We start from the raw sequence: 26781 nt of genomic DNA on the forward strand, positions 1-26781 counted from the left end.
TGTTGTTTGAAAGATTTATTTACCAGAAATAGGAAAACAAGAATACAGCAAGAAGTTCTGGAATATAACAGATAAATAAACAATTGCCTGGTCAGTTAAAACCCCTACACATAAATGATTTTGCAGCAAGTACTGTGCTAACTTTCCATAGGGAGTGCTGATCAGTTCTTTACTTTTTTCCAGTCTTTCTGTGAGATTCTGGGCAAGTCATTTGCTCTCTCTATGTCCCAGTTGTGTCATCTGCATAATGGAAAAACTGGGCTACCTTGCTTGCATAGTGGTCCTACAAGATGCTTTGATGTTCTGATGTTAAACATTCAAGAAAGATGTCAAAACTAGATGCATCAAAGGACATACTAAGACTTATTCTATCCTCCTAAATCTTACAAAGCCCTACTTTGCCCTTCGTTTAGACAAATTCTCAACTTCCATACCATTCAGTACATACTTTACACCTAAAAGCAACAATTAGCTTGGTGTGCATCACTTGAGAAGGTCATGCATCTATGCTAACTGGCAAAATTTCTGGAAGTATATCACCTGTTTCTAGGAGGGATTCCACTACCTACTGCTGTGCCAAGACTAGTGTTAATATGAAAGACGGTTTGGAGTAGAAAAACTACTCAATTCTAGACTTTGAGTCATAGGTGCTAGTCATCTAGAAATAGAGTATCCCTAGTTTTAGAAAGTGTTCCTTGACAAGGCAGATAAAGTAAAACTTTGACACAGTTGTGTTCCCACTGAAGGACCTTGGGGCGGAAGGAAAGCAACCTGAAACACAACCTTCCCCAGAGTTAAGGGTGCAGGTTTCAACTCTGATAAAGGTTGTAGTTATGTGCTGCAATCTAGAAGACACAGTCAACAAAGAGGACAATGTTAAGACCATATGGCCTTCAGACTTTGCTTTGTTGCCAGCAGAAATTACAGCTTTAGTGAGAGCACTCTCTTTTGGCATTCACCCAAGGAGATCCTACTCCTTGTCATAATATGTACACTTTGGTATCCTTATGGAGCTGGCCTTTGTCTCCAGCTGGCCTGCGTAAGAGATGAATGTTCTCTGACTCCTTATTTACAGAAAACAATTAAAGAGTCTCTGTCCTAGCCTATGTATCTCATTATATCTTCTAAAAAAATATAAACGGATATCACGCGTCTCTAGACACTGCTCTCGTTCCTCTTCTGCTCAAGAATTTTTCTCATAGCAATATGATTTTTGAATCCAGGAGAGAGAGCACTCTTACTTTTTCCCAGTCCTGACCGAGAAAGGTTTTATCCTCTTCTGCTTACTGCCCTCACTTTTGCAGTTCTGTTCTAACTCTTTCTTCTCTTACATCCAAATGGTCAGTAATGTGGATGACAGAAATGAATGGGGCTGGTTAGAAAAAGATGAGAGATGTTATCCTATAATCCCAAACAATCTTGTAAGCAGTGTATTTTGCCCTCAGCCACTATGGGCCAACTTCCTATGAGCAGCAACAAATGATGAAGTGAGAAGGTACATAACATGCTCCATTACTCACCTGATCCGCTGCCCAATCTTTTGCCTGCTTTTGAATGCATTTGGATTTTCAAATCCTTCAAAACTCAGTGACATTATTTAAAAACCAACCACCATTCTAACAGTTCCACCTTTCTCCTTCAAATGGAATTCCCTTTACTTGTATTTGTTTTACTTGATGAAAGCTTTCATCTTTGACCTTAGATAAGCCGAATACGAAGCTCGTCAGAATTTATTTATTTTCTTAAATGCTGGGCCACTACTTTTGCTATCCTTCCATCTCACTACTTTATGGCCAGTAAGTGCTCTGTTAGAGGAATAAGCCAGTTTGCATCAGTACAGATCTATCTATTCTGAAGGACACAAATTAAATATCTTCCTTGTTACAGAGGGTGAACTAGTGGCAATAAATTGCTTCTCTTCACTACCTGCATTTGATCTCTGTTTAGAGCAGACCAGTGCTATGTATTCTGTATTTAGGCTAAATTCAAACAAGAAGGGAGTCTAGTACAGAATGCGCTAGAGTAATAATCCACTTATACTTTACAAACCACAGGAACTTAGAAAACCAAAGTATGTGAAAATTTAGCCAATTTCCAGAGGCTGACAGAAATAATTATAAAGGTAAACTCCAAACAAAACAATGGCATAATTCCTAGGTAATATATCACTTTTACTGACGATTTTAGATTGCTCGTCCAGAAAAGAAAGAAAAATTTTAAACAAACAAAAAAGTCAAGAAAAAATGTGCAAAGGCTGAAACTGTCATCTTTCTCAGTGAGCTGAAAACACTGCATACAAAAGTAATCACATGTTGTGGATCACAGACTAAAGAGGGATTCCAACTTGACAGAGGCTCTGTGCTCCCTTCTATAGAAGTTTGAGTTGTTGATAACACAAATGCACTTATCAGATCAGAAGAGCGTGGAAATGGGATTGGCAATACTGTAAAGTGGATAAGGTATCAGTAACAGTTTGTCTAATAAAACTATCAAGGAACCAACTCTCATTCACCCCTTCAATAACATAATTCAGATACAAGAGCCCAAGTCAGACACAGAGAAATCTGGGCTGAAACTTAAAATTCCCCCAACAAAAACAAAACACTGACAACGCAAACCAATTCCACCCACCACTCCAAGTAGACTCAAAAGCCAGGCAGTCCCTTTCCATGTTCATTTCACAGGGTTGATGAGTCCTCCCTCACACTTCTGTTCTTACATCAGCTACTCTGGCACAGTGTGGGCATGTGAATACACATACGTACATATTGCTGTAGGAGGAAAAACAATGCATATGAATGAGATCTTGCAGTTTGGATTGATAAGTCTGGCTACGTTGCCAGACACGGAGCTTAAGAAGAGAAGGAGTGACTGCATTTCTCTGTAACCCTCACCTTTGTGATGGCTGGGTGTCTGCTCTCCATATTCCTCCCAATAACTTAAAGACCAAGATGATAGCGGATGTAGTGAAACCAATCCCACTTGCTTTTCCTTCTTTTGACCCAAAAGGAGTCAATGCTATCCTAAGAGAAGATGTTTCTCTTGTTCCGCAATGCCTCATAAGTTTTGATTTAAATTCTGACAGCTCTCCTTCTATCTACTTCAGACACAAATAAGTTAAACATGCAAAAGGGAAAGATCAGAGCAAAAGGATCTACACAGGAACTTTTGCCTTTGATCCCCGGAGAGAAGTGTTGTCTTTGCCTTTATAGAGGAAAGCAGATACTGACACTAGGAGTACAAATATCTGACTCAAGCAAAAGCTACCATTTCCCAAAGCAGAAATGTCTTTTGCCTAATCCACTACAGATGTTTTGTCCACAAAATTCTGAGATGTATTGAGATCAAAAGGTGGCCAGGAGATGCTAAGCCTTCAGAAGGGTCTCTGGCAACATAAGACTTTCTCCAAGAGAAGAGATGGTCCCTTGAAAACACTGGTTATCAACATTTTGGATTAAAACTAGTACAATGCAGTGACTTATTTACTGTTCTTTAAGCCTAAGAAGCAATAGGCAGAGAGAAAGAAGAAATATGAAACAGAAATTGATTAGCACAGTCCATTGGAGAAAAAGGAGGGCTAGGATTACAGTACCTGAGTACTTCATCAACTTTAGCCTGTTTAGATGCTCTGAGACATATTACCAGCTATGGTGCCAATATATCTTTTAACCCTGGGTATATCATTTAGCCTCTGTGTTCAGCTTGATTATGAACGGAATAAATCTTGCCTGCTGCACTACTGGGGATTACATGGAGGACAGGCCTGAGAAGCTCTTCTGTATTAAACTTAACTGTACTCTCTTTTGTGATTTTAGTCTTTATTTCTATGTAAACCTGTATATCTGCCGATCTCAGAGTACCAACAAAATGAGAAAGCATCATTGATCTGTTAGCATGAAAGGAAGAAGATAACTGTATAAATGTCATGGCCAATAACTGACAAACAAACAACAAACTAGGCTAGATTTTGCCTTGTTCAGTAAGTGTGAAAAGTTATATGAAAGACACAGGGGAGGCATTACAATTGGTTCTAAATAAAAGAATCTCAGGTTCTTATAAGCTAACATACCTGGAGAGAGGAATTCAGTCCTCTGGGAAGCAACTGTGTTGTAGGTATTAGTACTGCTGTTTCAGGTACAAATAGACCTGGGTAGAGGATGGAGAGGGCAGATAGAATCTGTTAGAAATTATCTCTTTTCTTAGGGAATGTCCAGTAAAAAAGAGAAGCCTAGTAAGATGCAGTTTAGCATAGTCCCTATCACCAACTCAGTTTCAAACCTGAATAGCAGAAGCAGCAGTTCCACTCATCAAGTGCTTTTGTATGGCCAGAGTTCCTTTCTGCTAGTCCTAAAGTCTACCTCTGTCATCACAAGAGATCAGAACAGCTGATACGAGGTTCTTTAGACCTCAAATTCTATTAAAAAGGAGAAATACGTTAATTATATTAATTACAGTAAGGCTGCAGTAGAAATAGGAGAATTAACTCCAATTCTGTCAGAATAACACTTCAAGAAGCATTTGAATATTTTGATCTTGAGTTAGTAGTGTGCACTTGTCTGGTGTGAGATGGCAAAAGTGCAGTCTTTGTATCCAGTTTAAGTAGGATGATACTTGCTTTGAATTGATGCAAAGCAGCCTAACTTTACCAGCAACCACACTCTCAAAACATTCCATGTATGCAGAATGGAAGTGGACAGCAGGTTAGATTTCCCTCATCAGTATAAATTGTTTACTTCTACTTAAGTCTATGAACCACCATTGACTAATACATGCTGAAGAACTCTGCATGCACCTCAAAGTCAGTATGTTAGAGACTGTCATATCTTGTTTGCCATAAAACAGTTATCTTCTAGAAAGCTTCTTTGTACACAAAGCAACTTACACAGCAAAATTCTCTCCTATTTACATAATCCTATCCCATTATCAACATATTCTTTATTAGATGAACAGCAAACTGATGAAAGAACAAGTTACTTTATTAACTGAGTTAATTTTGACACTGCAGATCACTGAACAGCTGCAAACATTATCAGGAGTTCCACTTATAGCACTATTCAAAACATCAGTGGTACTTTTGTTATTTCTAAGGAGTACTTAGATGGAATAGTGTTGCCCCTTTGAAAGAATCAGTAGCAATGGGGAGAATATAGCTAGCAAGGTTTACATAAAACTAACAGTCATGTTATGCTCAAAAGCTTAAGTTTATTGCTCTATTTAATGACTACTGCCAGTATTTTTAAAAAGATTGTCAGTTGTTCTTGCTAGCTTCTCACTGAAGGAAATATTTTAAATACAGCAATAAAATCAAGTGGTTCAAGATAACACATTTTGTCACAGTCATGCAAACCCTGCTGATAGGATTTTTACAGGTTCATGGATACAGAATAAACACAAAGGATGTGCACTAAAATATTGGGAAACTTCCCCCACAGTGATGAAGTTGTAGGCATAACATTTCAGGCCCTACCCTGCATCTGCTGATGTCAATAACAAAACCTCAGTAGGAGCAGGATCAGCCCTTATTGTTCTGAGAGCTGCTTTACCTTTTCCTGATGAAGAAGCGAAGTAAATCCACAGAATCTTCTGCACTAACAAAAGCAGTGAGTTTTGGTTATTGTTACAAATAGAGAAGCAAAAATATTTCTAGTAAATGATTACAGCTTTCGTTCACAAAACACTCAGCTTTGATGTAAAGGGCCCCGTGTATCTCCATTTTTCACTGCTCAAAGAACTTAAACATGTGCTTACCTCTAAGCATTGAACACACCAACTGAAGCCTTCATTGCCAGACTAAGGTCTAAAAACAAAAGCATGGGAAGCAGTCTGTATTATTTAAAAGGAAATACTACTGCTCGGGCTAGTGACTATAAAGGGATAAAATTATCACAACTTAGTTTGAGGGGAAATTTATCAAGAAGCATCCACACATTGTGTGATCAGTATTTTTTTTAAGCTGCTTATGGGATTTGCATTTCTAGTCGTAGTAATCTTAACAAACACTGGCTATTTGGTCTCCTTCAAAACTTTGGAACAGGTTTAAATTCAAAATACAGGTGATTCTATCATTACATTTTAAATAAAGATGGATTCAAGTAAAAAGAAATTCCTCACCTCAAATTTCTGGGGAAGCTATTGGGATTGTTGTCTGACTATAATAAAAAGACAAAATACTTTCAAAAATCAAATCTGATTACAGAGTCAGATGCCAAAATATTGACAAAAGAAAGCTGAAGAATTAATATTCATTTTAACTTCTACCCTATCCACCACAAATTCATCCAAGTTGTCATGACAGCAGGGCAACACTGCTGGTAAGAACTAGAGGCAAGAATTTGTCTCACACCAGTGAAATACTTTTTTCCCTATAGCTCTGATAACACCAGTGATGGACTGCTCTAAAAAATAAAAACAAGCAAATATAATGTGTGAATCCTCATTTCAACATGACTCTACTTGAATCTTTCAATGCAGAGGCTCAGAAGGTTTATGTTATACACAGTATCCGGTAATTTCATATGTAAAAACAATCAGAAAGAGGCAAAAAGTTACTTTCAAGCTTAGTCAACATACGGCACATATTTCAGCATGACAATTCAAAAAGTTTCACACTGTATTTGGATATAATAGCAATTATGTTTTAAAAACAGCAAACTGAAGACAAACTGAAGTGCTTCTTTTTCTTTCTTTTTTTTTTTTTTGATTTTCTAACAAATGAAGCGAATGTTCTTATTTACAAAATAAATAAGCCTTTTTGGTGAAGATTATGTCCTGTCACATATGTTTAAGACAAGGTGTACTTCAGCTCTTAAATGTCAATGCAAACAAGAGCATAAAAGCAATATCGAAGTAAAATGTATCTTTTTCTCCAGCTAAGACAGCCAGATTACCACGTGTCTCTTATTAGATCTGAGATATATCTGAATGCAGTCAAAAGTTCTCTTGGTTTTAGCCTGTAGGAATATCATGAACACTTATTCTTCTGCTGCTCTAGAAAGCTGTTTTCCGTACAAGCTCATGACATGATGGACAAATTGATACTGTTCACAAGTCTGGATCATTCCTCCCCTGAAAAGGAAAGAAAAAAAAGGGGAGGGAAACAGCAGCCTTTTTACACACAAATAACATGCTAGGAAATGGCATAGCTAGTATGAAGCCGGTATTAAATACAACAGTTCTATTCCAAAGCCTACTGAAGCAAATGAGAAAGTGCCAATGGACTGCAACCAGCTTGCAGTCTGACCTTGAACCCTGTTCTGAATGTCTCTGCTAACCAAGTAGCACAAGGTAGTCAGAATAAGAACAGCAGAGGCACTCAACCAGTAAGGCAACAACGCTATTATTTGCATTTGTGTTGCTATAGCACCTATACTCTAAGCACCATTTTAAACATAATCATAAAACGGTTTGGATTGGAAGGAACCTTTAAGATCATCTAGTTCCAATCCCCTGCTATAGGCAGGGACACCTCCCACTAGAGCAGGTAGCTCAAAGGCCCATCCAGCCTGGCCTTGAAAATCTCCAGGGAGGAGGCATCCACAATAATGACTGATTTCACTAAAATTTCATGGTGAAAAGCAACTCATACCCCAAAGCCCTAAACAGACAGGTGTAAAAGAGAGAATAAAGAGGTGAAGCAAATTCAGGGCAACAGAGGGCCAGGCCAGGTCAGCTCAGAAAATCTGTGCAACCCACAACTCTCCGAGTTTGCAAGCAGGAATCATTCTTCTGCACCATCCCAGGCTGTGCTTTTGGAATGATTACCAGGGGAACCAGGTGATGCACAGCAGGATTTTGGACCAGACATTGAAATTTTAACAAAGGACAACTCAAACTAGTAACTGAATTAACTGCCATGCACACCTTGACTAGTAAGAGACTCCAAAGTACAGAAGTCTGTTTTGGTTCAGCTTTTACTGTTCTCTTTAAACCTGCAAACCTATAAAGACCTGCAAGCAGGAGCAGAAAAACAGATTTCCTTTTCCATGCACCATTAGCCCTTGCATTTCTGCAAGTAGCATATTAATGAACACAAGTACTACAGCAGGAGACAAACACGAACAAAAAGAGCACCTAATTCTGCTAAGAGTAGCACATCAATAGTAATACAATCTCTTGATAATCTATTCTTAAAAAAAAATAAAAACCTGTGGCTCATATTCAAAGGTTTATGCAAAATTGTGCCAGCTTTAGTGCTGGTGCACAGATCTGGGGAATGCAGTGTCAGAAGAAGCCTGAAACAATGAGTGGTGTCGAGGATGTGGAAACCCATGGGTGGCCAGCACCAACCAGACTGTATCAGGATGAGAAAAGGCACATATAATACACTGCCTTCTAAGGTAGTTTCCCACCAGAGGAAAGGAAAGGACAGTTGCATTCCCTGAGCCGAATGGATAGCAGACTGGCAACACCTCCTTAGGGACTGCCCTCTTCTATGGAGCTCAGCTTAACAGTTGTGTAATGTTACCAGAAGCAAGTAAGGTGAAGGAATAAAAAAAAAAAAAAACCTCCTCCTTCAACCTTTTGTAGTTATTTTGTTAAGGGGCTGTTTTAAGCAGCAGAGGAGAACAACCAGCAATGGATGGAGATGAAGCCATGGGTTACTCTGTGCTTTATAGTCTATGGGACTGGAAGTCCTATGTCCAAGAGTGCTGAGAAAGCCAAAGTCATAGGGATGCTCACTCATGTGTGGGTCTGGCTGGGATGCAGTTCTCCTTGTAGCACCTCAGATGATGATAGGTTTTAGAGTTGTGACATAAACAGCGTTGACAAAGCACTAATGTCGTGACTGTTGCTGAACAGTGCTTACACAATGTCTGAACTTTCCTGATTCTCACTCTTCCATCCCAGTGAATAGACTAGGGCTGTGCAAGAAGTTGAGATGGAACATAATTAGGCAGATAACCAGAACTGACTAGAGAGACCATTTAACACCTTGCTCAGCAACAAAACAGAGAAGAGAGTTGAGTTAGATTACTAGCCGTTTTTGTTTGTTTGTTTTACAAGGGACTGGCTAGGCATTTCTCTGCTCATAGGAGGAGGTAAGAGATAGACTTTGCATCACTCTCTCTCTCTTTTTTTTTTTTTTGTTCTCCTTTATTAACACACTTTTCTTTTGCTCGTTAGTCTATTTTTTTCCTATTCATCAATGACTTCACTTTACTCTTCTCATTCTCTTTCCTGCCCTCAAGAGCATTTCTGGGGGGAAGTCAGTGAGGGACTGTGCGGTTTTAGCTGCAAGCCAAGATGAGCTTATCACAACTCTATCATCTTTGAAATGTCACGAGGATCAGAATGAGTAGAAAATGTGCTCCAGCCTCCCATCAATAAGCAAAGGTGGGAAACACGAACTGCATTAAAAAAAACTATTTCTTAGGAAATCATCTCTTCTCTATCTGCTCTACTTAATACAGATAGTCAAACTGAGTCATTCTATATCATACAAAGCATTTAAATATATTTATGTCAATCCATGACAAACAAGGGACGTTAAGTCATAGCTGGGAATAATTCCCCATGCCATCCTATTAACAGTGGGGTTGCACAGTGAAGTTGTAGCAACAGAAGCACTAGCATGGCCACTGAGATCCTTGCTATAGGGTAGCTTCCTCCCTTTCCCACATATGCACAGAGCATCGACACAGCAGGTGCTTGTGTCCAGATTCTGCCACAGAACACAGAGAACATGCTTTCACCTCTGACTGACACATAAACCTTTCAAATTTTTGTTGCACTGTGGGAAAGAACAGCAAATGTATCTCAGCCCTGTCAGTAAGGATGTGGGAATGATCACTTATCCTTCTTCACACTAGGTAACTTTAGGACCAACTGTTGATCATGGGTGCAATGCCCAATGCAGAGGCTTTTTGCAAAGGGAATCTGTGATGGAATGAAGAGAATGAAACCTATGACCTCTTTGCCCCTCAGAAGAATCCTAGAAGTGGGTTCTTAGGGCAACATCACTATTGCTGTAAAACAGTGAGGTACACTCAATTAAGCATCTGCTCTGGCCTTCATCCAACCCGCCTTCCTCATGTATTTTCTCTAGCCAGTGACCACCAGATAGGAGGAGATGGGGAGGATCCTTCCCATAGCTGCTGGCTCGTCTTGTGTTGCCTCTGAAGTCACCCAGAGCTTTTGTGACAGCGGATGTCAATATGACTTCCAAGAGAGTGCAAGTTCCATTTTTCACCTTTTGAAGGAACCACTTTCCTACAGCAAGGTGGTGATTTGTCTGCTTTCCATCATGAGTATTTCTTATCATGTTATTAAATAGCTTTTTCATGTCCCATTCCTCTCCTGAGAGGTACATGGCAGCAAGAAGCACATGCAGGCTTCCTTTTGCTCTGTGGCATCCCCTAAGCATGACCTCCCTTATCCATTATCTACAAATTACTGGCCGTTCCCTTCTCCTAGAAAAAAGGGTAGTTTTAATTCATTTTCTGTACCAAGCAAATTTTTAAACAAGCGTCTTTGACCACTGTATGGCTGTTTTCCTGTGTAACATTGGTAATGAACACAAGATATCTTAGATCTTGCCAGATATTTCACTGGACCATGGACGACAAGCACTCAATCATATTCTAGTGTCCTTTTTCTCAAGAAGCCTTCTCTTGTCCCGTCTGAAGTCCACTGAAATAGCCAAATTTCCAAGCCCCTGCAGGTCTCTGTCAATCAGAGCCTCAGTAGGGCAGCTAGTGATTTATTTTCTGCTTCCCACCGAGCATAATTTCTCATCTGAAATAAAGCTCAGTGTGGGGTTGAGGTTTTTTTTTTTGTCAGAAAAATATTTGATATGTTTTTTGTGACATCTCTTCCCCAGACTACATTTATCATTATCATTAGAAGAGAACACTGAGACATGTTTTGATGGCACTTGAAACCAGTGGGAGAGAAAAAAAAATAACATCATTGGTGCAAATTCAAGCCTGTTTACTTCATAATCAAGCTCAAGGTGGTGTGTTAAGAAATACTTAAGTGGAAGCCACTGAATTTCCAGAGATTTTCACAGCTCTTTTCACATGTCTGCAAACACTCCAACTTAAGTATACTCTTCCCTTTCCTGCAATGTCTCAAGCAGCAATGCCCTCCCAACAGCATCCACAGTTCCAACTATGTGAGGCCAGTTTTCTTTACACCTCCTGAGAGCAAAGAGCTGTTCTACAGCTCTGAATCAAATGCAACAACCATTTGAGCCCTATGAACATTGTGCCAACTCCTCTGCTGGTGAAAGTGGTCATCTCTCACTGCACGGAAGTCCACACAGCTGTGAAGATTTTGATGCCAACCATGAACCTAGCTCAGGAAAGATTAACATTTTTCTTTTTATTTTTCTGGAAAGGAAACAGGTTTTCTTACCTGTCTAACCGTAATTGGCAAGTTGTTCTCAATATGTCAACTATGCCCTCACTCTTCAGCTGTTTACAACAGACACTAGTTGCAATAAAGCAGCCCGTCCTCCCGATGCCTGCACTAAGGGAGGAAAAAGGAGAGAGAGGCAGCAAACATGTTAGAACAGCTTTGGAACTTTCTTGTTAAACAAATGCTCTTAAACCACAGTCAAACCCCATTACCTCTTTCCTCCTTCCAAACTCTGATAGATGGGTGCTCTTGAATATGAAGCCTTAACTAGGAAAAGGCAATAGCTCCAATGGAACAACATAATTCACACTGTGAGCCACTCACACCAAAAGGCTTCAGCTTTTTGAACAGCACATAACGTGATAAGAATGGACTATGTGGGTACTGTCTCACCTAGTGTCACTGAACTTGTCAAAATGAACAGTTAAATAGTATTTCTTGGTTAGATGTTATTTGAAGGCATCCATTGTTTTGAGGTCAACCTTTCCTTTGAGATTCTTAACCCTAACAGCTTCTTGAAAACTATTTTCATTCATATGTACAGTTAAAAACTCTCGCTTAAATTAGTGGAGCTAACAGCAATATGGTACGATTGCATTTGTTCTCAGATCTGCAGTCTTTTAACTCTCTGAATTAGTAAAGAGATACAACAAATTCACTAAAATTCATCTTTTGTGAACACTTTTGTGTTTGATTCAGTCTTTACTAAGTGACCAGAATTAATTTTATTCTGAAAGGCACAGTGCTATGAAAGCTGTGAATTCTTATCACCCTATAAAAAAAACTAAACAGCAAATTCTGACAGTCTTTCTTATATGTTAAATAATTATAATTACCTGTAAAAAAATCCTGCTTTCATTTAAATTGTGCTCAAGTCACAACACAGAAACACTGTCAACAAATGTACAAGCAACAATGGAGTCTGCAGATAGCTGATCCTGGGAAACTCTTAACACTGTTTATCTGTGAGTGCATAGACTTTTAATTCAGTGTTTATACGTGTTAGTGAAACTGCACTAGTATCAGATACATTGGAATTGTTTTAAGTTATTACAGAATGATTGAGGCAATTCAATGGAAATCTGATGGATGAGCTTACTCCTGAAGAGCTAATCTCAGACTTCAAATAACTGTGATGGTGGTATCCACCTGATCAAAAAGATTTCGTCCCTGAAACTCTCTGTGCCTCATGCCCTGATATATTTTTTTAATTTGTTTATCAAAATCTCAAATATTTCAGAGTGTCATAATCAAACAGGCCACAGCACATTCCTCTTGTATAAAGATTCCCTTCTATAGATTTTGGTATCTTGCAAGAATGGGGAACAACATTCATTTTCATAGAAATCTAACAGAATTGAGACACCATGTGCCCGAGGCCAAGTTACAGTGGCTGAGACAAAGTCATAGTGCTTCCAAACCAAATAGGTTTTGAATATCCCCAGAGAAGGAGAGTCCAACAACCTCTCTGGGCAGCATGTTCCAGTGCTCTGTCACCCTCGAAGTCAAATTTTTCCTCATGTTCAAATCAAACTTCAAGTGTTTCAGTTTGTGCCTGTTACCCCTTATCCTTCTGGGTACCACCAAAAACTCACCCACTTGACACCCACACTCTTTGGATATTTACAAGCATTGATAAGATCCCTTCTCAGTCTTCTGTTCTCCTGGCTGAACGGTCCTGGGTCTCTCAACCTTTTCTCAGAAGGGAGATGCTCCAGGCCCCTTATCTTCTTTGTAGCCTCCCACCTGACTGTCTAGAAGTTCCCTGTCTTCCTTGAACTGGGGAACTCCATAACAAAAGGAACCTCGTTACAAACCATTTCTTATTTTCCTCTGAACTCTTCTCTATTTGTCAAAATTTGATTTAAAACACTAGCAGAAAAAGTAGACAGTACTTCAATACATATAGAGAAAACAATAACCCTACATTCCTTACTGACTTTCCTTTTCTGGATTAAACAACTGTATTTGACCTTCTGGCTTCAACATTATACAAAGAGTACACATAATCAACTGATACAACCTCCAAGTCATCTTTTTGAGTTACCTTCTTTCCATGAAATCAGAGTCTTAAGTAAAATATCCATTTATTTATACTAGATGTATGATCTTATTAGCTGAACTAAAATGCATGTTCTAAGTAATCAAATTCATCAAACAATCAAGACCTGAAAATATCTGATTCCAACACTACCTAGTGCAGCACTATATGATCATTTTATTAATGATTTCTCTGTATTTCCTTATAGGTGGATCTTCGACAACGCTGAGCTATGAACCATTCATGCTAGTCTTTTAAAAAAAATATTCCTTTTGTACAATACCCCCGTTTACCATGATTTTTAGATAACAGCTGACATTTCCTAGAAAATGTTATGCAAAGTTAGGTGTAATTCCTTACAGAAACTCCAAAGGCATGTTTGGCAAAATGTACTTTTACTGAAATTATGGAAAATTATCCTGGTAGCATTACTGCATTGCTTAACAGACTTCCCTTTATTTACCTGCAATAACTGTTTTGAGAACTGAGTTGTGATATTCAAGTAATCACATTTAATCTTCCAAAATACTAGCAAAACAAGACTTGTTTTTAGCCCTCTTTAAAAAATATATTATTATTTTAAGTTAAATGTTCTCATTTTTCTGCTTGCATGCATCTTCCTACTCAGCTTCACCCACAATGTGTTTAGTTTTGGTAAAGTGGCACTTTTAAGATCATCAAATGCATATATTTCTGGTAAAGCAAATGAAATAAGGCTGTTGTTACTTATAAGTAAGCCAACAACAATTTCCGTCTGCAGCTCAACCTGTATCTGCGTGCAACAGAAAACTGTCAATAAATTTTGGAAGTTACAAGAAAATTTAAAGCAGTTGGGCCAGATCTCTTGCATGTCTCTGACCAATGGTCCAACGTAACACCATCTGCAGCAAGCCGCTGTATGCAAAGCAGCCCTCAGAGTTTGCGTACAATGCTTATTCACCTGCAGTGAACAATCACTGGAGCGTTCTTCTCTTCTGCACTCTGCATTGCCTCTTCCACTTCCAGTACTAGTTGTAACAGAGGAGGAGCTTGATCTGGTGTCTTCTGGTCTGGCCAAGACGTGTACCAGTAATGTTTCAGGTTTCTGACTTCTTCTCCTTTCTGCAATGCAGTTAAGACAAACACCACTAAGTTTTTTAAAAAATTCCAATTTCAAAGTCATGCTGAAAACTAATCTTAACTTTAAGAATGAGATGAGTAAATCTATGTTAAAGGAAACAACAGATGCAAATGACAAGTCACACAGCCCAGAAATCTGGATTTCAAGGATTGCATCTACACTTCAGCAAACTGCTTCCAAAAAAAAAATAATCCCCCTCGTCCCCAAAGTACTCTGCTCTTTTAGCGCCAAGAGCTGTGTGCAAAACAGTCTGTTCCCTCTTGACAGATTCATTCAGCAGAGCTGAAGCTATACTCATGACATAATTGCTTTCATAATATATTTGACAGGCAGAGAGCCAGGAACCATATCTCTGTCTCTGATAGCTAGCTAGCTAGATGAGGCATAAGAGATGAGAAATTATTTTTCTCTCTTTTTCTGACAGAGAGACTCTTACCAGTTTCCTGTCACTTACACTCTTCTCTTTGACGTGGTGACAGATTCAGAGACAATGGAAGGCAAGAATTCTATCTAGCTGCAGTCCAGGGCTTCTTATGACATACAAATTCTGATTCCCTCCCTCTGTGTGTCAAGCATGGGCATGAATATAGCAAATGTGCCTTTTACCTTTTCTGAGCGCCAAGTAGTACTCAGTGCTTCTGATTTTGTGTTCAAGGTGATGCTCTCTGCCCAGCTTCTAAACTTGCCAAACAGTAATATACAACTCAAGGAATTTGTCTTATTCATTCAGTCATTGTATAAACCAACTGGCACAGGACTACGCAAAACAGCTTCACAAGATCCAGAAAGTTATGTGTTAGTTTCCATGACCTTTCCTCAAACACATAGCCAAATAAGTTTAGGATGGGTGGGAGAAGGGCAAACTTGGCACAGAGAACTGGAAACAGTTTTTGTCATTTAGACTCTAAAGTCCCTATGATTATCAGTCAGTGGATGATGAAAGTGCTCCATGACTGCCACCTTCCGTCCTCCTCTCGGGTTGGAGAAACACTGCATAGCTTCACTGTAAACTAAACTGGGGAAGTGATCTAATTAAATCTTCTTTTCCAAATGGATCAACTTTCCCCTTTGGCTTAACACACAATTAAAATCTGACCAGTTTTGTGAGTTACCAGCATTCCAGCAGAATTAAGCTGTATATTGTTCTTACTGCTGCACTGTATGTTTGGGATAATTTCTGTTTAAGGTCAGGGCAAGTCTGCAACACACTTGTAACTGTTATTTACTTCCTGTTTGTTGGAAAGTGTGATTTTCTACTTGCTGCTTCCACTAAAAGCATGAGTGACAGAACTTCTACAGACCCAGTCCCAGCATGAGATTTCATATCCCAGCATTCTTCCTATTAGCATATGGCTGAAGAGACTTGAAAATGCTTGATAAAAGGAAGGTTTTTTCAGCTTGGAAAGAAATTGTGTTGTTATATTGGGGTCGGTGGTAGATTTTGTAGATGAAGGATATACAGAGGTTATGTAAATACACAGCTTTTTATTAAAACTCATAGATTGAGAGTCTAAAATCTAGCAATTAAAATAGTTGTAAAATAGGACTCTGGTACTTTAGGCTAACTAGCATCTGAGCACTCAAGTAGATCTCCATTTAGCCTTTCAATCCACAAGATAACTGAACTGTTTCTGGTAAGTAAAGCTACATGAATAATTGGAAAAATATTACGCTTAGAAGAATAAGCATGTACAGTGCTGTAGTGAAAAGTGTTTATAAAGATCATGAACAGTTTTTGTATCTTAGAGTGATATGATCCCCTAAAACACCTTCTAAGTCAAGTCAGCCAAATTGCTTGAAGATTTTAAAGGGGGTTCTGCCATGGTGAACAGCAGGAGTTATTGCCACACTAGTGATATATTACGCAGGCCTGTAGTCCTACCACTGAGGGAAACTGAAGAAACAATAGCAACAATAATCTTTTTATCCATTCTCAACACCCCCACTTCTTGTCAGTGGCACAGAAGTTATTTTAGGTAAAAACAGCTAGTGGGTATCCACCAGCATCCTGATGATGCTCATAAAGAAATACAGCCTGAATGTTTCCTAGGGGTCTCCTGTTACAAAAATAAGTTCTTATGCAAGTATAAATTCCTGATTAGTAATCAATAACCCCTTGCCTAAGTCCACAGACCAGAGTATACAAGTCTCTGAATTCCCCAGAACATCGCCAAAGAGTTCAGTGCATTATTCCATAAGTGTTGTCTGTATTATGACTTGCAAATACTGGTAAGAAGCTCTCAATGAACCAACACATCACTATAAATGACCAATCATAAAATTATAGAATCACAGAACATCCTCAGTTGTAAGGGTCCCACATGGATCACTGAGTCCAAATCCTAGCTCCACAGAGGACCACCCAAAATTCAAACCCTATGTCTGAGACTGTTGTCCATATTCTTGTTGAACTCTAGCAACTTGGTGCTGCCATCACTACCCTGGGTAACCTGTTCCAGTGCCCCACTACACTCATGAAGAATCTTTCCCAAATTCCCAACCAGACCCTCCCCTGATGCAACTTCATGCTGTTCCTTTGGGTCCTGTCGCTGTTTATGGGAGGAGTGATCAGTCAGTGCAGAAGACACAGGCAGAATGAGTCACCAATTTCTTTCACTGAGTAAAGTCTGTACTACAGCTGGCCTAGAAGTGTTCAGATTGTACATGTGCAGTCTAAATCTTAGACTACCTACATTATTGTAGTCTTTGGGGAACTGGGCAGAGCTGCAGTAATTACAAGTGAGGTTTGTACATTAGTATGCTGTGCAGATGATTTCAATACAGCTTTCTATTAACAGTCCTGTTTAAGAGTTTAGATAGCAAAGCTATTTTAAGTTCATGTGAGCGATTTACCTTTAGGGTGATGAGCCTTAAACGGTAATCATCTGCTTGTATGACTTGGTTGACTATGATTTCTATTCCTTCATAGGTGATCTGTTCCTCTGGCCAATATTCTGTGCATTTCTATGTGCAGTAAAAAAATAAATCTAGTTAGGTAGACATCAATGGAGACTCATTTTTACCTTTCTGAAATTGGATTCATGCATACATAGATGAATATGAATGATAGTTGTTTCTATAATAAGTACATGTTTTCAATTTCTATACAGGGAACACATTTCCATAGATATTTGCTGCATTCATAACAGCTTGATAGCCTGATGAAATGCACAGATCAAATAATAACTAACCACTTCTTTGAAATACATACATTCTTATGTTTATGCAATTTATGAACATTCTGAAGCTTCACTAGAAAAGCCAGAAGCGATTTGCTTATATTATAGTCTATGTTTTTAGATTAATAATTTTTTTTAAAATAAGAATGATCAATATAATACAGACTTGTCATCTATGCTTCTGTGATGTGAATAAATTGATAAGAAAATACAAAATACATCTTTCATACTTTTGTTGGAGAGTCATTGCTCTCTCAATATAATATGACCCTGTACATAGGTGATGTACAAAAGAACATGATTTGAGACACTCTGAGAATTCTGCATCAGGGCTAAGTAACCAAAAGGATGCAATAGCTGTGAAATGCATTAGACTACTAGATTTGATTTTGCTAAAACACAGCCAGAGGTGCATCTAGAACAAAGTGACAATTAGAGAATGAAACTTGGGTTCATTTGCAAATCTAAATTGTGGTACTGATTACATACACAGGTGGAAGGGAATTTGTAACCACTTTTATCCTAGAAGGACTGAAAAATACTTTTTTTTTTTTTTTTTTTTTGCATGCTTTCTCTAAGGTAATCAATATACGGAAGAGAGAAGCACTTAAACACGGTGTGGGGTTTGTTTCATGGACAAAGGAATGACGTGAACAAGGAAGGGTCTAAGAAAAAGGCTCCCTTGTGATAAAGGAAGGAAAAACTTCTTGTTATCACAGGAGAATGAGAACATGCTGCTGGACAAACCCAGTTAAAAAGGATGGTTGTAAGCTTTCTCTCCTACATGACAGCGTACAGTCTTGAAGGAAGTTAAATCGCACGTTGCCCTCATCCATCAGGAACAATTCCATTTCAGGAGAAAGACTAACAACAAAAGTATCTTGCTACATTACTGAGCCAAAATTTGTGTGGGAGAAACAGTTCTGTTCCATCTGCATAGCACATCAGTTAATAACCTACTGGGAATGTGGCCCACTGTGTTTCTGTAAAATTATTTACGCAGATTGCATTTTCACTTCCTCTCCTCTTAAACTGCAGAATCCATTGTAAAAATTGTCAAGTGTGCTAGCAGCTATCAATAGCACAGACGTTGCTGTGCTTAAAGGAATGGAGTAAGATTGCCCACTCATTTCTGTGGGCTGTCTGTCAGCTCAGATTAGATGTGACAGAGGGCTGAGATACGTAACTCTGCATATGTACGTTAGCAAAGCCATTGCACTGAGCAGGAACATGAAGCCATAGCAGATCAAAGGTTTTGGTTTTGAATCAATGTACTTTCACAATTGGTTATTATATTAATAAGCATTATGGAAAAAAGGAAGTGAATATAGGAGACACTCACATGACTTACCCTATATTTATGACCAAGATGCCTGATACTTTTCAATTTTTGACTCTAAAGTTATCAGAAAAGATTCAACAGCTCTGCTCCTATACGTAGGCTGCAGCAAGCTCCACTCATATGTAGTGCAGCAGCGCTGCAGTGCACTGCTTTCCACAGTGTGGGTAAGAGAAAATTAGATAAAACGTTATTTTGTATTCCTGCTATTCAATCTTTCTATGAAAACCATAATGGAAGAAATTCTCAGCAAATACATCATTCAGGAACAAAGTTTCCTCTGTCTCTCTTTTTTTTTCTCCCTCTCAAAACTGAAAGCAGTTCTGGTATATTGTATCACAATTTTTCAACATCTTATTTGCCACAACTTGGCAACTCTGATCAATAAGCAAGTTATTACCACTGCACTCCCATTCATGTAGAAACAGAAGCAAGTTAAAAATGTTACTAAAACAAAACATCCAGAAGGGCAGCAGAATATATTTTGTATCAGTAGCGTCCTGGGAGTATGCATCCACCCAGCCAGCTGAAGTAAGGGATGCTTTTTAACATGCAGAGTATGTTAACTCTGTATCTGTCTTGTTCACATTTATTTTTTATTTCCACTGAAAATCATGCTGAAGTGATTTACTCCACACCTGGTGAAAGTTAAGGGTTTGTGCAAATGCACAATGATTGTCACTAGGCTTCCAGCTTGCACTTAAGGCTGTCTGTATGTCTGTATCCTTGGGCTTTTAAGCATCTGAAGCATCTTCACCAAAGAAAAGTCTTTCACCTAAACTCCTGATGAGTTTACAGGGCCAACCTTCAACAAACACTACTGCTGAAGTTTAAGAAATGCCATTTGTATCCTTCCACTACATTTTACTGCCAGAGGTGAAGGAAGATTGAAAGTCCAACACACCCTGATCCTAGTTTGGCATTCTACACTGGCAATGAAGGTCACCTGCCTGTGAACTGAAGACCAAACATATAGTTGACTAAACTATGGGCCAAATATTTCAGTAGGAAAGTTAGTAATGAACAGTTGCAAGTCAGTAGCACTTTAAAACTGCAAATAAAATTGTGTTAAGGGGATTACCAGAAATACTGTGGCACTTTATTTTCTAGAAGTACAACATTTCTGCCTCTTAATTTTTATGTTTCAACAGCATTTCCTAGACATGTTTCAGGAAAATGGCCTCCATCACTTTTAGTTGTTGATTACTATAAATACCATCTTTCACAAGCCAGGGACAGCCTCTCAGAAAGGTGGCTATGGACACTGAATAATAAATGCAAGAAAACAAGCACAGACACTGTTGATTGAAGACTAGACCAAACAGGGGCAGATCAGAATTCTTTTTGATTACTTTAAAGAAAACTTAAGTGTCTGCAAATAGAGTTCAGTTTGGAAAGACTTCAGGTCATTTGGGAGAGAAAAAATGGCAAAAGCAGCAGTAGGCTAAGTCAGAGGGCAAAACAAGACTTTCAGTAAATTAAACTGAAAGAGGAGAAACCCACAGTTTCTCTAGTCCTAAAGAATTTAATTCTTGTTCTGATTGTTGAGGCCACTGAACTAAGTTCAGTTCACTTATTTTCACAGGCTTAGCATCTGTGCCAAAAATACATCCAGAGTACAGAAAAATATATACTATATGTAATACCATTACCTCATTCATCTCTTCTATATTGGTAATCATGACAATGATGGGAGAACGCTCCTGCCACACCATTCTCCAGAAATCGCTGACAGTGTTAACTATTGGTCCCTGAGTAGCAATATATACCTTCTCCTCTCCTCCATAGCCCTGCCAAGAAAATGACAAGAGGTCAGTTTTAATAGGGATGTCCATTCCCAACCTTGAAGGTTCAGTTTTTAAAAGCTGGTTGGAATGAAGACACTGCAAAATCAGTTCTTCCCTTCTCTCCTGCACATATGTACATAGAGGAAAAGCAGAATATGGTGTCATAGCTCCAGAAATCAGAGTACTGAGCCTTGAAGTAACTCTAGCCAGGTCAACACACTTACTGTTACATCTTCCAGCACGCAGTTCAGATCAACTGACAAGCAGTTTGCATCAAGAAGGGCAGAATTGTATTTTTGTCTGGTATGAACCTGTAAAATTTCACTTAAGAGATTTAGTTTTCAGTTAATGTAAGCTGGAGAGAGCAATCAGATCAGCTACGATGCCTTTAAAATTAAGTGGATGCTGCAAATCTGTTTACATTAATATTGGCTGATAGAGGCCAGGCAGACAGACTGCTGAGCTCTTACCCTGATGTAGTTAGCATTGATGTAAGAGCTAAGGGGGTCGTCCTGATCAGCTGAGGTAAGGCACACTCTGCTGTGAGGATCTGAAATGTGTAAACAGATAAGCAATAGTTTATCATTTGCTGATAGAGGAGAAAGAGAGATACAAGATCATTTTGTACAGAGATACATTTAAACACATTCATGGTCATCAGAACAGATGTCAGTGACCTTGGAAATATCCAATATTAAAACATTAAAGCAAAACAAGGTGAAGAGTGATTGGGGTCATTTAGCTTTCTCTGATAATTTTACCCACTTTGAAGCCTGTTTAATTCTTCCTGTTGTAGAATCAGTGACCCATAGTGACTCTAGAGCAGTATCGGTTCCCTTTACCAGTACTACTTAGCAAACAGCAACAGTGTACCACCAAGAGAATATAAAAGCAAATGACAAATAACAGCTTCATTAAAAAGTAAAATGGAACCTACTCAAAAACCAGGACAAAATAATTAATATTCAAAAATAATGTGATACTGGGTCAAGCAAAAAGGAAGTAGCACACAGTTGTTTCTACTGTACTATAACACACTCAGTGTAAACACTGTCCTCAGACAGATCTGATTCATGTCATCTACTAAAAGATATTAGATTCACAATATTATGTGATCTATAAAGCAAATATATTAACAGAGATATTGTTTTGTAAAACAGAAGTATTGAAACTACTGAGTTCCTCTGAAATACAGTTCCTTCCCAGTTCACCTTTCTAGTGCTGGGGAGATGGTCTGCTTTTTAATGACTAATTCTGAAAGCCCACAAGTTGTACCACATAAAGGCAACACTAGTTGCCGGATGTTTAGATCTTACGGGACTGGGAAGTGAGGCCCCTAGTATAAAGTCTCTTTGAGTGGGTTTTATGGAGCCTGCTCAAGCTCAGGTAACACCTACGTGATTTTCCCCCTTCTAAGAACAACAATATGTTGTCCAGCACACAGTGAATCTCTAGGAAGAAATAAAAGTACTCTATCAAGTAAAGTAACAAGTGCCACAAACTTCTAAGCAAGGGCTTCTTTTGGTATTCAGCTACAGTAGAACTTGAGTTACTTTTCAGCATGGACTGTTACAACTGCACTCATGAATATTGAATTATTATTATTAGGTGTAAATACTTAGTGTAATACTTGGCTTGTGGTTTTTCTGTCAATGTAGTGTTTATTTTACAATAGTATGTTAATGAACAGTTCTATTTCATTCAAGAGAAGCCTACTTGTGCACCACTGATAAAAGAGTTACCATGCTTCTGAGAAAATAACTGAGCTGAACTGCTACTCTAAGAAATATATGAACAGGAATAACTCATGCTTTTGAACAAGTTATAACACTTTAGTATCATGAGAATTTGTGGCATGAATTTCAAATTTTTCAATAAAGAGGCATTTGCACAGAGGTTGTGGATGCCCCGTCCTTGGAAGCGTTTAAGGCCAGGTTGGATGGGGCCCTGTGCATTGTGATCTAGTACTTGATCTTGTGGCTGCAACCTTGCCTTTTGCAGGGAGGTTGGAAGCTGATGATCCTTGAGGTCCCTTCCAACCCAAGCCATTCTATGATTTAAGCTAAATCAAATTGCACTCCTAACGAAACACATTAATTCCCAGGGCAAAGCTAATGCACAGGCCACATTCAAGATAACATTATGCCTATAAAACAAATAAGCGAACAACTCCAACACAAACTGTACCAGTCTGTATCTCTAAGAAACCACATGACACATTGGTTCATTTTTCCTCACAAGCTCTTTTGTGAACTGTTGGTGTTTATACTATGTTGGGCATTTTAGAGAAATTGCCTAAAGTTACTGAAATTTTTTGTGTAACTTAAGATGGTATAAAAGCAATAGAGTTTTGTAGAAATTAAAGCCAAAAAGTCTACCCAGACATTACTCTTGATAAAACGATTCTATGAGTCTAATACAGAACACAGTTTCCGGAATTCTGTAACAAGGCTCTTTTCTATTTAATCAAAGAAATGCCTGCAAATACCTTAGAGAAATGCTATAATTTTTGAGGAAATCACACAGGGCTCTTCCTAGAAGACGGCTGTCTGCTAACAACCAATTTCAAACTTATGAAATATCCACATCAACCTTCTTAGCTTGGCATTTTTCCAGAACTACCCTTCTGTCATCCAAAAGTCACCTAGTAACTCTTTTTACTACCAGTTGTGAGATTTGAGAATCTTCAAAAGGAATTTACTATGAAATAAATATAAATTAGATTAATTACAGACTATTATCATGTCTCTCACTTACTACAATTAACTTGAGGGTTGCAAGAAACATATCATTATAAGTGACTGCTTACCTTGTAATGATGACTGCCTAGATTGCTTCTGGAGATGTAGCTGGCAAAGGAATCTTAGTTATTTTCAGCTTTTTGTATTAGGGGTTTGAATCTGGTTTGGTAATCAAGCATGTGCTGTTCCCTAGGATAATCAGTTGCTCAAGATCATTCTGCTGCAGCTTGTTCAACAGTTTCTGCCAATAGTGCTGTCTGCATCTAGAGCCTGGGGAAACACTAGGTTGGTACACAAGGCAGAGCAGGCTACATTTGGTGCAGGCTACTCAGAAACCAGTCAGTGGACGGTAGAAATATGAAAAGCACTGAACTCCCCTCTCATCGTGCCTCCAATTTCCTCTCCTGCTTTGTACATGAATAAATTTACTAGGATCACCAGCTTTTAATTGTGAAGTATAACCATGATTTTTTTTTTTTTTTTTTTTTTTTTTTTTTTAATGCTTGGCACTGGCAGGATCTTTTCCAGCTACCTCCATTTTGAAGGATATAAGTTACCATGGTCAGCCCATTTCACTCCTGAAATACACCAAGCCATCCTCTGGCCACAGCCAAGGAACATAACATTGCGCACAGACTGATGGTTATTGAATTCAGGAAAAAAATTATGAGTATGGAATAAGTTTATTAATTCCGCAAGGCACAGTAGAGTAGAAACTAGTTATCTGGAGAGATCAAAGCAACAGCAATGTCTGCCACAGTTATCCATAAAGGTTGAGATGAAGTTTCCATCAAATAATTGACCTCTGGAGTGATCATTCTTAAAAATATTTGGTAGCATGTTGGCATCTGTTTACAGCTCTGGAACAGTCTGTGAAAAATGGTAGTAAATGTTTTTTGAGTTTAAAAATACATTATAGAATATTTAAGGTGGATCCAACTCTCAAAAAACATATTAGATACCAAATTCAGAACATGTAGACTACTTTAAAATCTAGATATTTGGACATATATAGTCACCAATAAGTTCTGCAATCATTCCTTTCCACCAAAACCAGCATATTAATTCTTGAATTATTCATCTCAATCATTAGCACAGGAATTGTGAAATATCTAGCTGGGTGTTTTATATTTCCGGTCTAAAGTGGAGTACAAAGTCTTCAGAGGGGTAGTGTACATAGAATCATGGGCTGCAGTTGGCTGGAGTTGTAAATCCAGGGTAAAAAACAACAACAACAACAAAACAAAAAACCCAACCCACCACCACTTTTTCTAGAACTATTTACAATCCAGATTCATTGACTAAAACAATAAGCAAGCACACACTTTTTTACTTCTCTGAACTTATCTTTGCTAATCTGACACTGAACAATTTGGTCTTTGCAAATAAAGGTAACTGTGGCTAATGGTGGCATTTTCCAACAGCAGCTTACAACAAAAATGAGGCACGACATCTAATTGCATCTTCAGCTAATGCACCAGGGGAAGTTATGATTCTTAAAAATTTTTGTCCCAAAATGACTCTCAGAACTCCTACTACTCTTGGCTACAAATAAAAATAATGTAAGAGAAAATAAAGACTTGGGTTTTCTTTAATCTCTTAATGCCATCAGATCAGCTCCTGATACTTCAAAATGCCAAGTAAGAGTATGAGTCTGAGAAAAACATTGCTCAAGAAAATAATGTTGATAGAACATAGTCCTCCTACAGAAGTTTACCAAAGAAACCACTCAGTAGCATCTGAATAAACACACTGATTTCTTGGACTGAGATTGTAAATAGCACTAAATGATGTAATCCTAGCAACTTAAAAACTTAAGTGCTAATGATATTCTTTCAATTTTAGGTTGATCATCCTCTGTGTCCTTTGAAAGTTGATTTACACTTAGAAGCCACACTGCTGCTTCATAAACGTGGCCTTTGGACAATACAGCACACTTGATGTATCCTGGAAAGGATAGTGTAAAACCTTCCAGCACATGGAATAGACCAACATGTTTTAGTGTCATAAAAAGCAGGAAACTTACTTGGAAGAATTGTTTTGTAGCGATTCTTCCGCACCAGGCCTGGAATATCATATTCCTTTGGATCAACAAAGTTCATCGGAATTTCCTGCTCAAAAAACCACAGAGTATGTTGTCATTAGATTCACAAGAGGGATTATAAAAACCATTACATCCTGCCTGTTAGGGAGGTGAAGTGATGAAGTCAACTGGGATATATGGTACGGTACTTCTAGCGGCTTACCACTAAAATATGACTGATGTTTCCTTTTACTGCCACTGTCTTTCTTTTCTGTAATCCTTAATACAAAAATGCTCATGGTGACTAATTCATTGAGTAATATGCAAGACAACATTATGTTAGCTCTTAATATTATTAGAACTGAATTGCAAGTGTAGGCACAGAACCAAGCTAAACGTAGTACGTAAGATACTTTATTCCAAAAGTGATGGACCTCAGACACCATCCTTTCTGACTCGTACTCCTTCCTCTCTGAAGGTGGAAGGAAGTAATCTGCTAGTGACACTCATGAGCAACAAAAGATGACACACACTATGACAGGTAGGTGTACTTACCTGACGTTATGAAGCTAGGCAGGGGTGTGTGTCATTTTTTTGCTCAAGGACAGGTGTTAAGGGACTACCTGCTCTCTACACTACCATTCTAAAGGAAACACAAAAATAGAGGGGTTTGTTATTCTCCAGCACTCATCTCCTGCACTTATGTGGCCACTGACAGCCAGGGACAAACAAGACTTTCCATCAGCTAGCGACAGTAGGCATGTGATAAGATAGGATGCATAAGTCAGTCTTAACAGAAAAGTTGATCATAGAGCTTGGAAGCAGAGCTGAACAGTACAGTTGCAGAACATGATTTGAGAGGCCTGTAGTACTGAACATACTGGTGGTGAAGTCTGGGAATTCAGATAAACAGAGATGTTAATTCTGAAACTTTAGAAGATTATCTGTATTCCAATTCTTATATAGTACCGAGCATACATGTTGGCCTTAAAGAGAAGAAATTAATGATAAAACATCTGATGGAAGTAGTTTCCTCTCAATTTGAGGAGCTGCATGGGAATGAGGTGGTCTTCATGTTTTCCTTCTTTGCTACTTGGTACTTAGTCACCAAAAAATCTACTTGAGTCAAGCTTATAGCCTCTTTTTGAAACTTAATCATTCACAGTTCAAATTCTTGTTAAAAATCAAAGAAA

At 38.4% G+C, this 26781-nt stretch overlaps 1 protein-coding gene across 14 annotated transcripts in view; it reads right to left on the reverse strand.

Moving 5' to 3' along the window:
- PTPN5 (protein tyrosine phosphatase, non-receptor type 5) overlaps positions 1-26781 on the reverse strand; it is an 89055-nt gene continuing 62274 nt past the window's right edge. For all 14 annotated transcript variants that reach the window (XM_046942031.1, XM_046942023.1, XM_046942030.1 and 11 more), the window contains 7 exons: positions 25592-25676; positions 21295-21374; positions 20690-20827; positions 17373-17483; positions 14340-14500; positions 11356-11469; positions 1-7065 (listed from right to left, as the gene is read on the reverse strand). In XM_046942031.1, coding sequence (XP_046797987.1) covers positions 6972-7065; positions 11356-11469; positions 14340-14500; positions 17373-17483; positions 20690-20827; positions 21295-21374; positions 25592-25676 — 783 coding nt within the window. In that variant the 3' untranslated portion in view covers positions 1-6971. The remainder of the gene's footprint in view (positions 7066-11355; positions 11470-14339; positions 14501-17372; positions 17484-20689; positions 20828-21294; positions 21375-25591; positions 25677-26781) is intronic.

The sequence above is a fragment of the Gallus gallus genome, chromosome 5 (assembly GCF_016699485.2).
Source record: "Gallus gallus isolate bGalGal1 chromosome 5, bGalGal1.mat.broiler.GRCg7b, whole genome shotgun sequence".
NCBI lineage: Eukaryota > Metazoa > Chordata > Aves > Galliformes > Phasianidae > Gallus > Gallus gallus.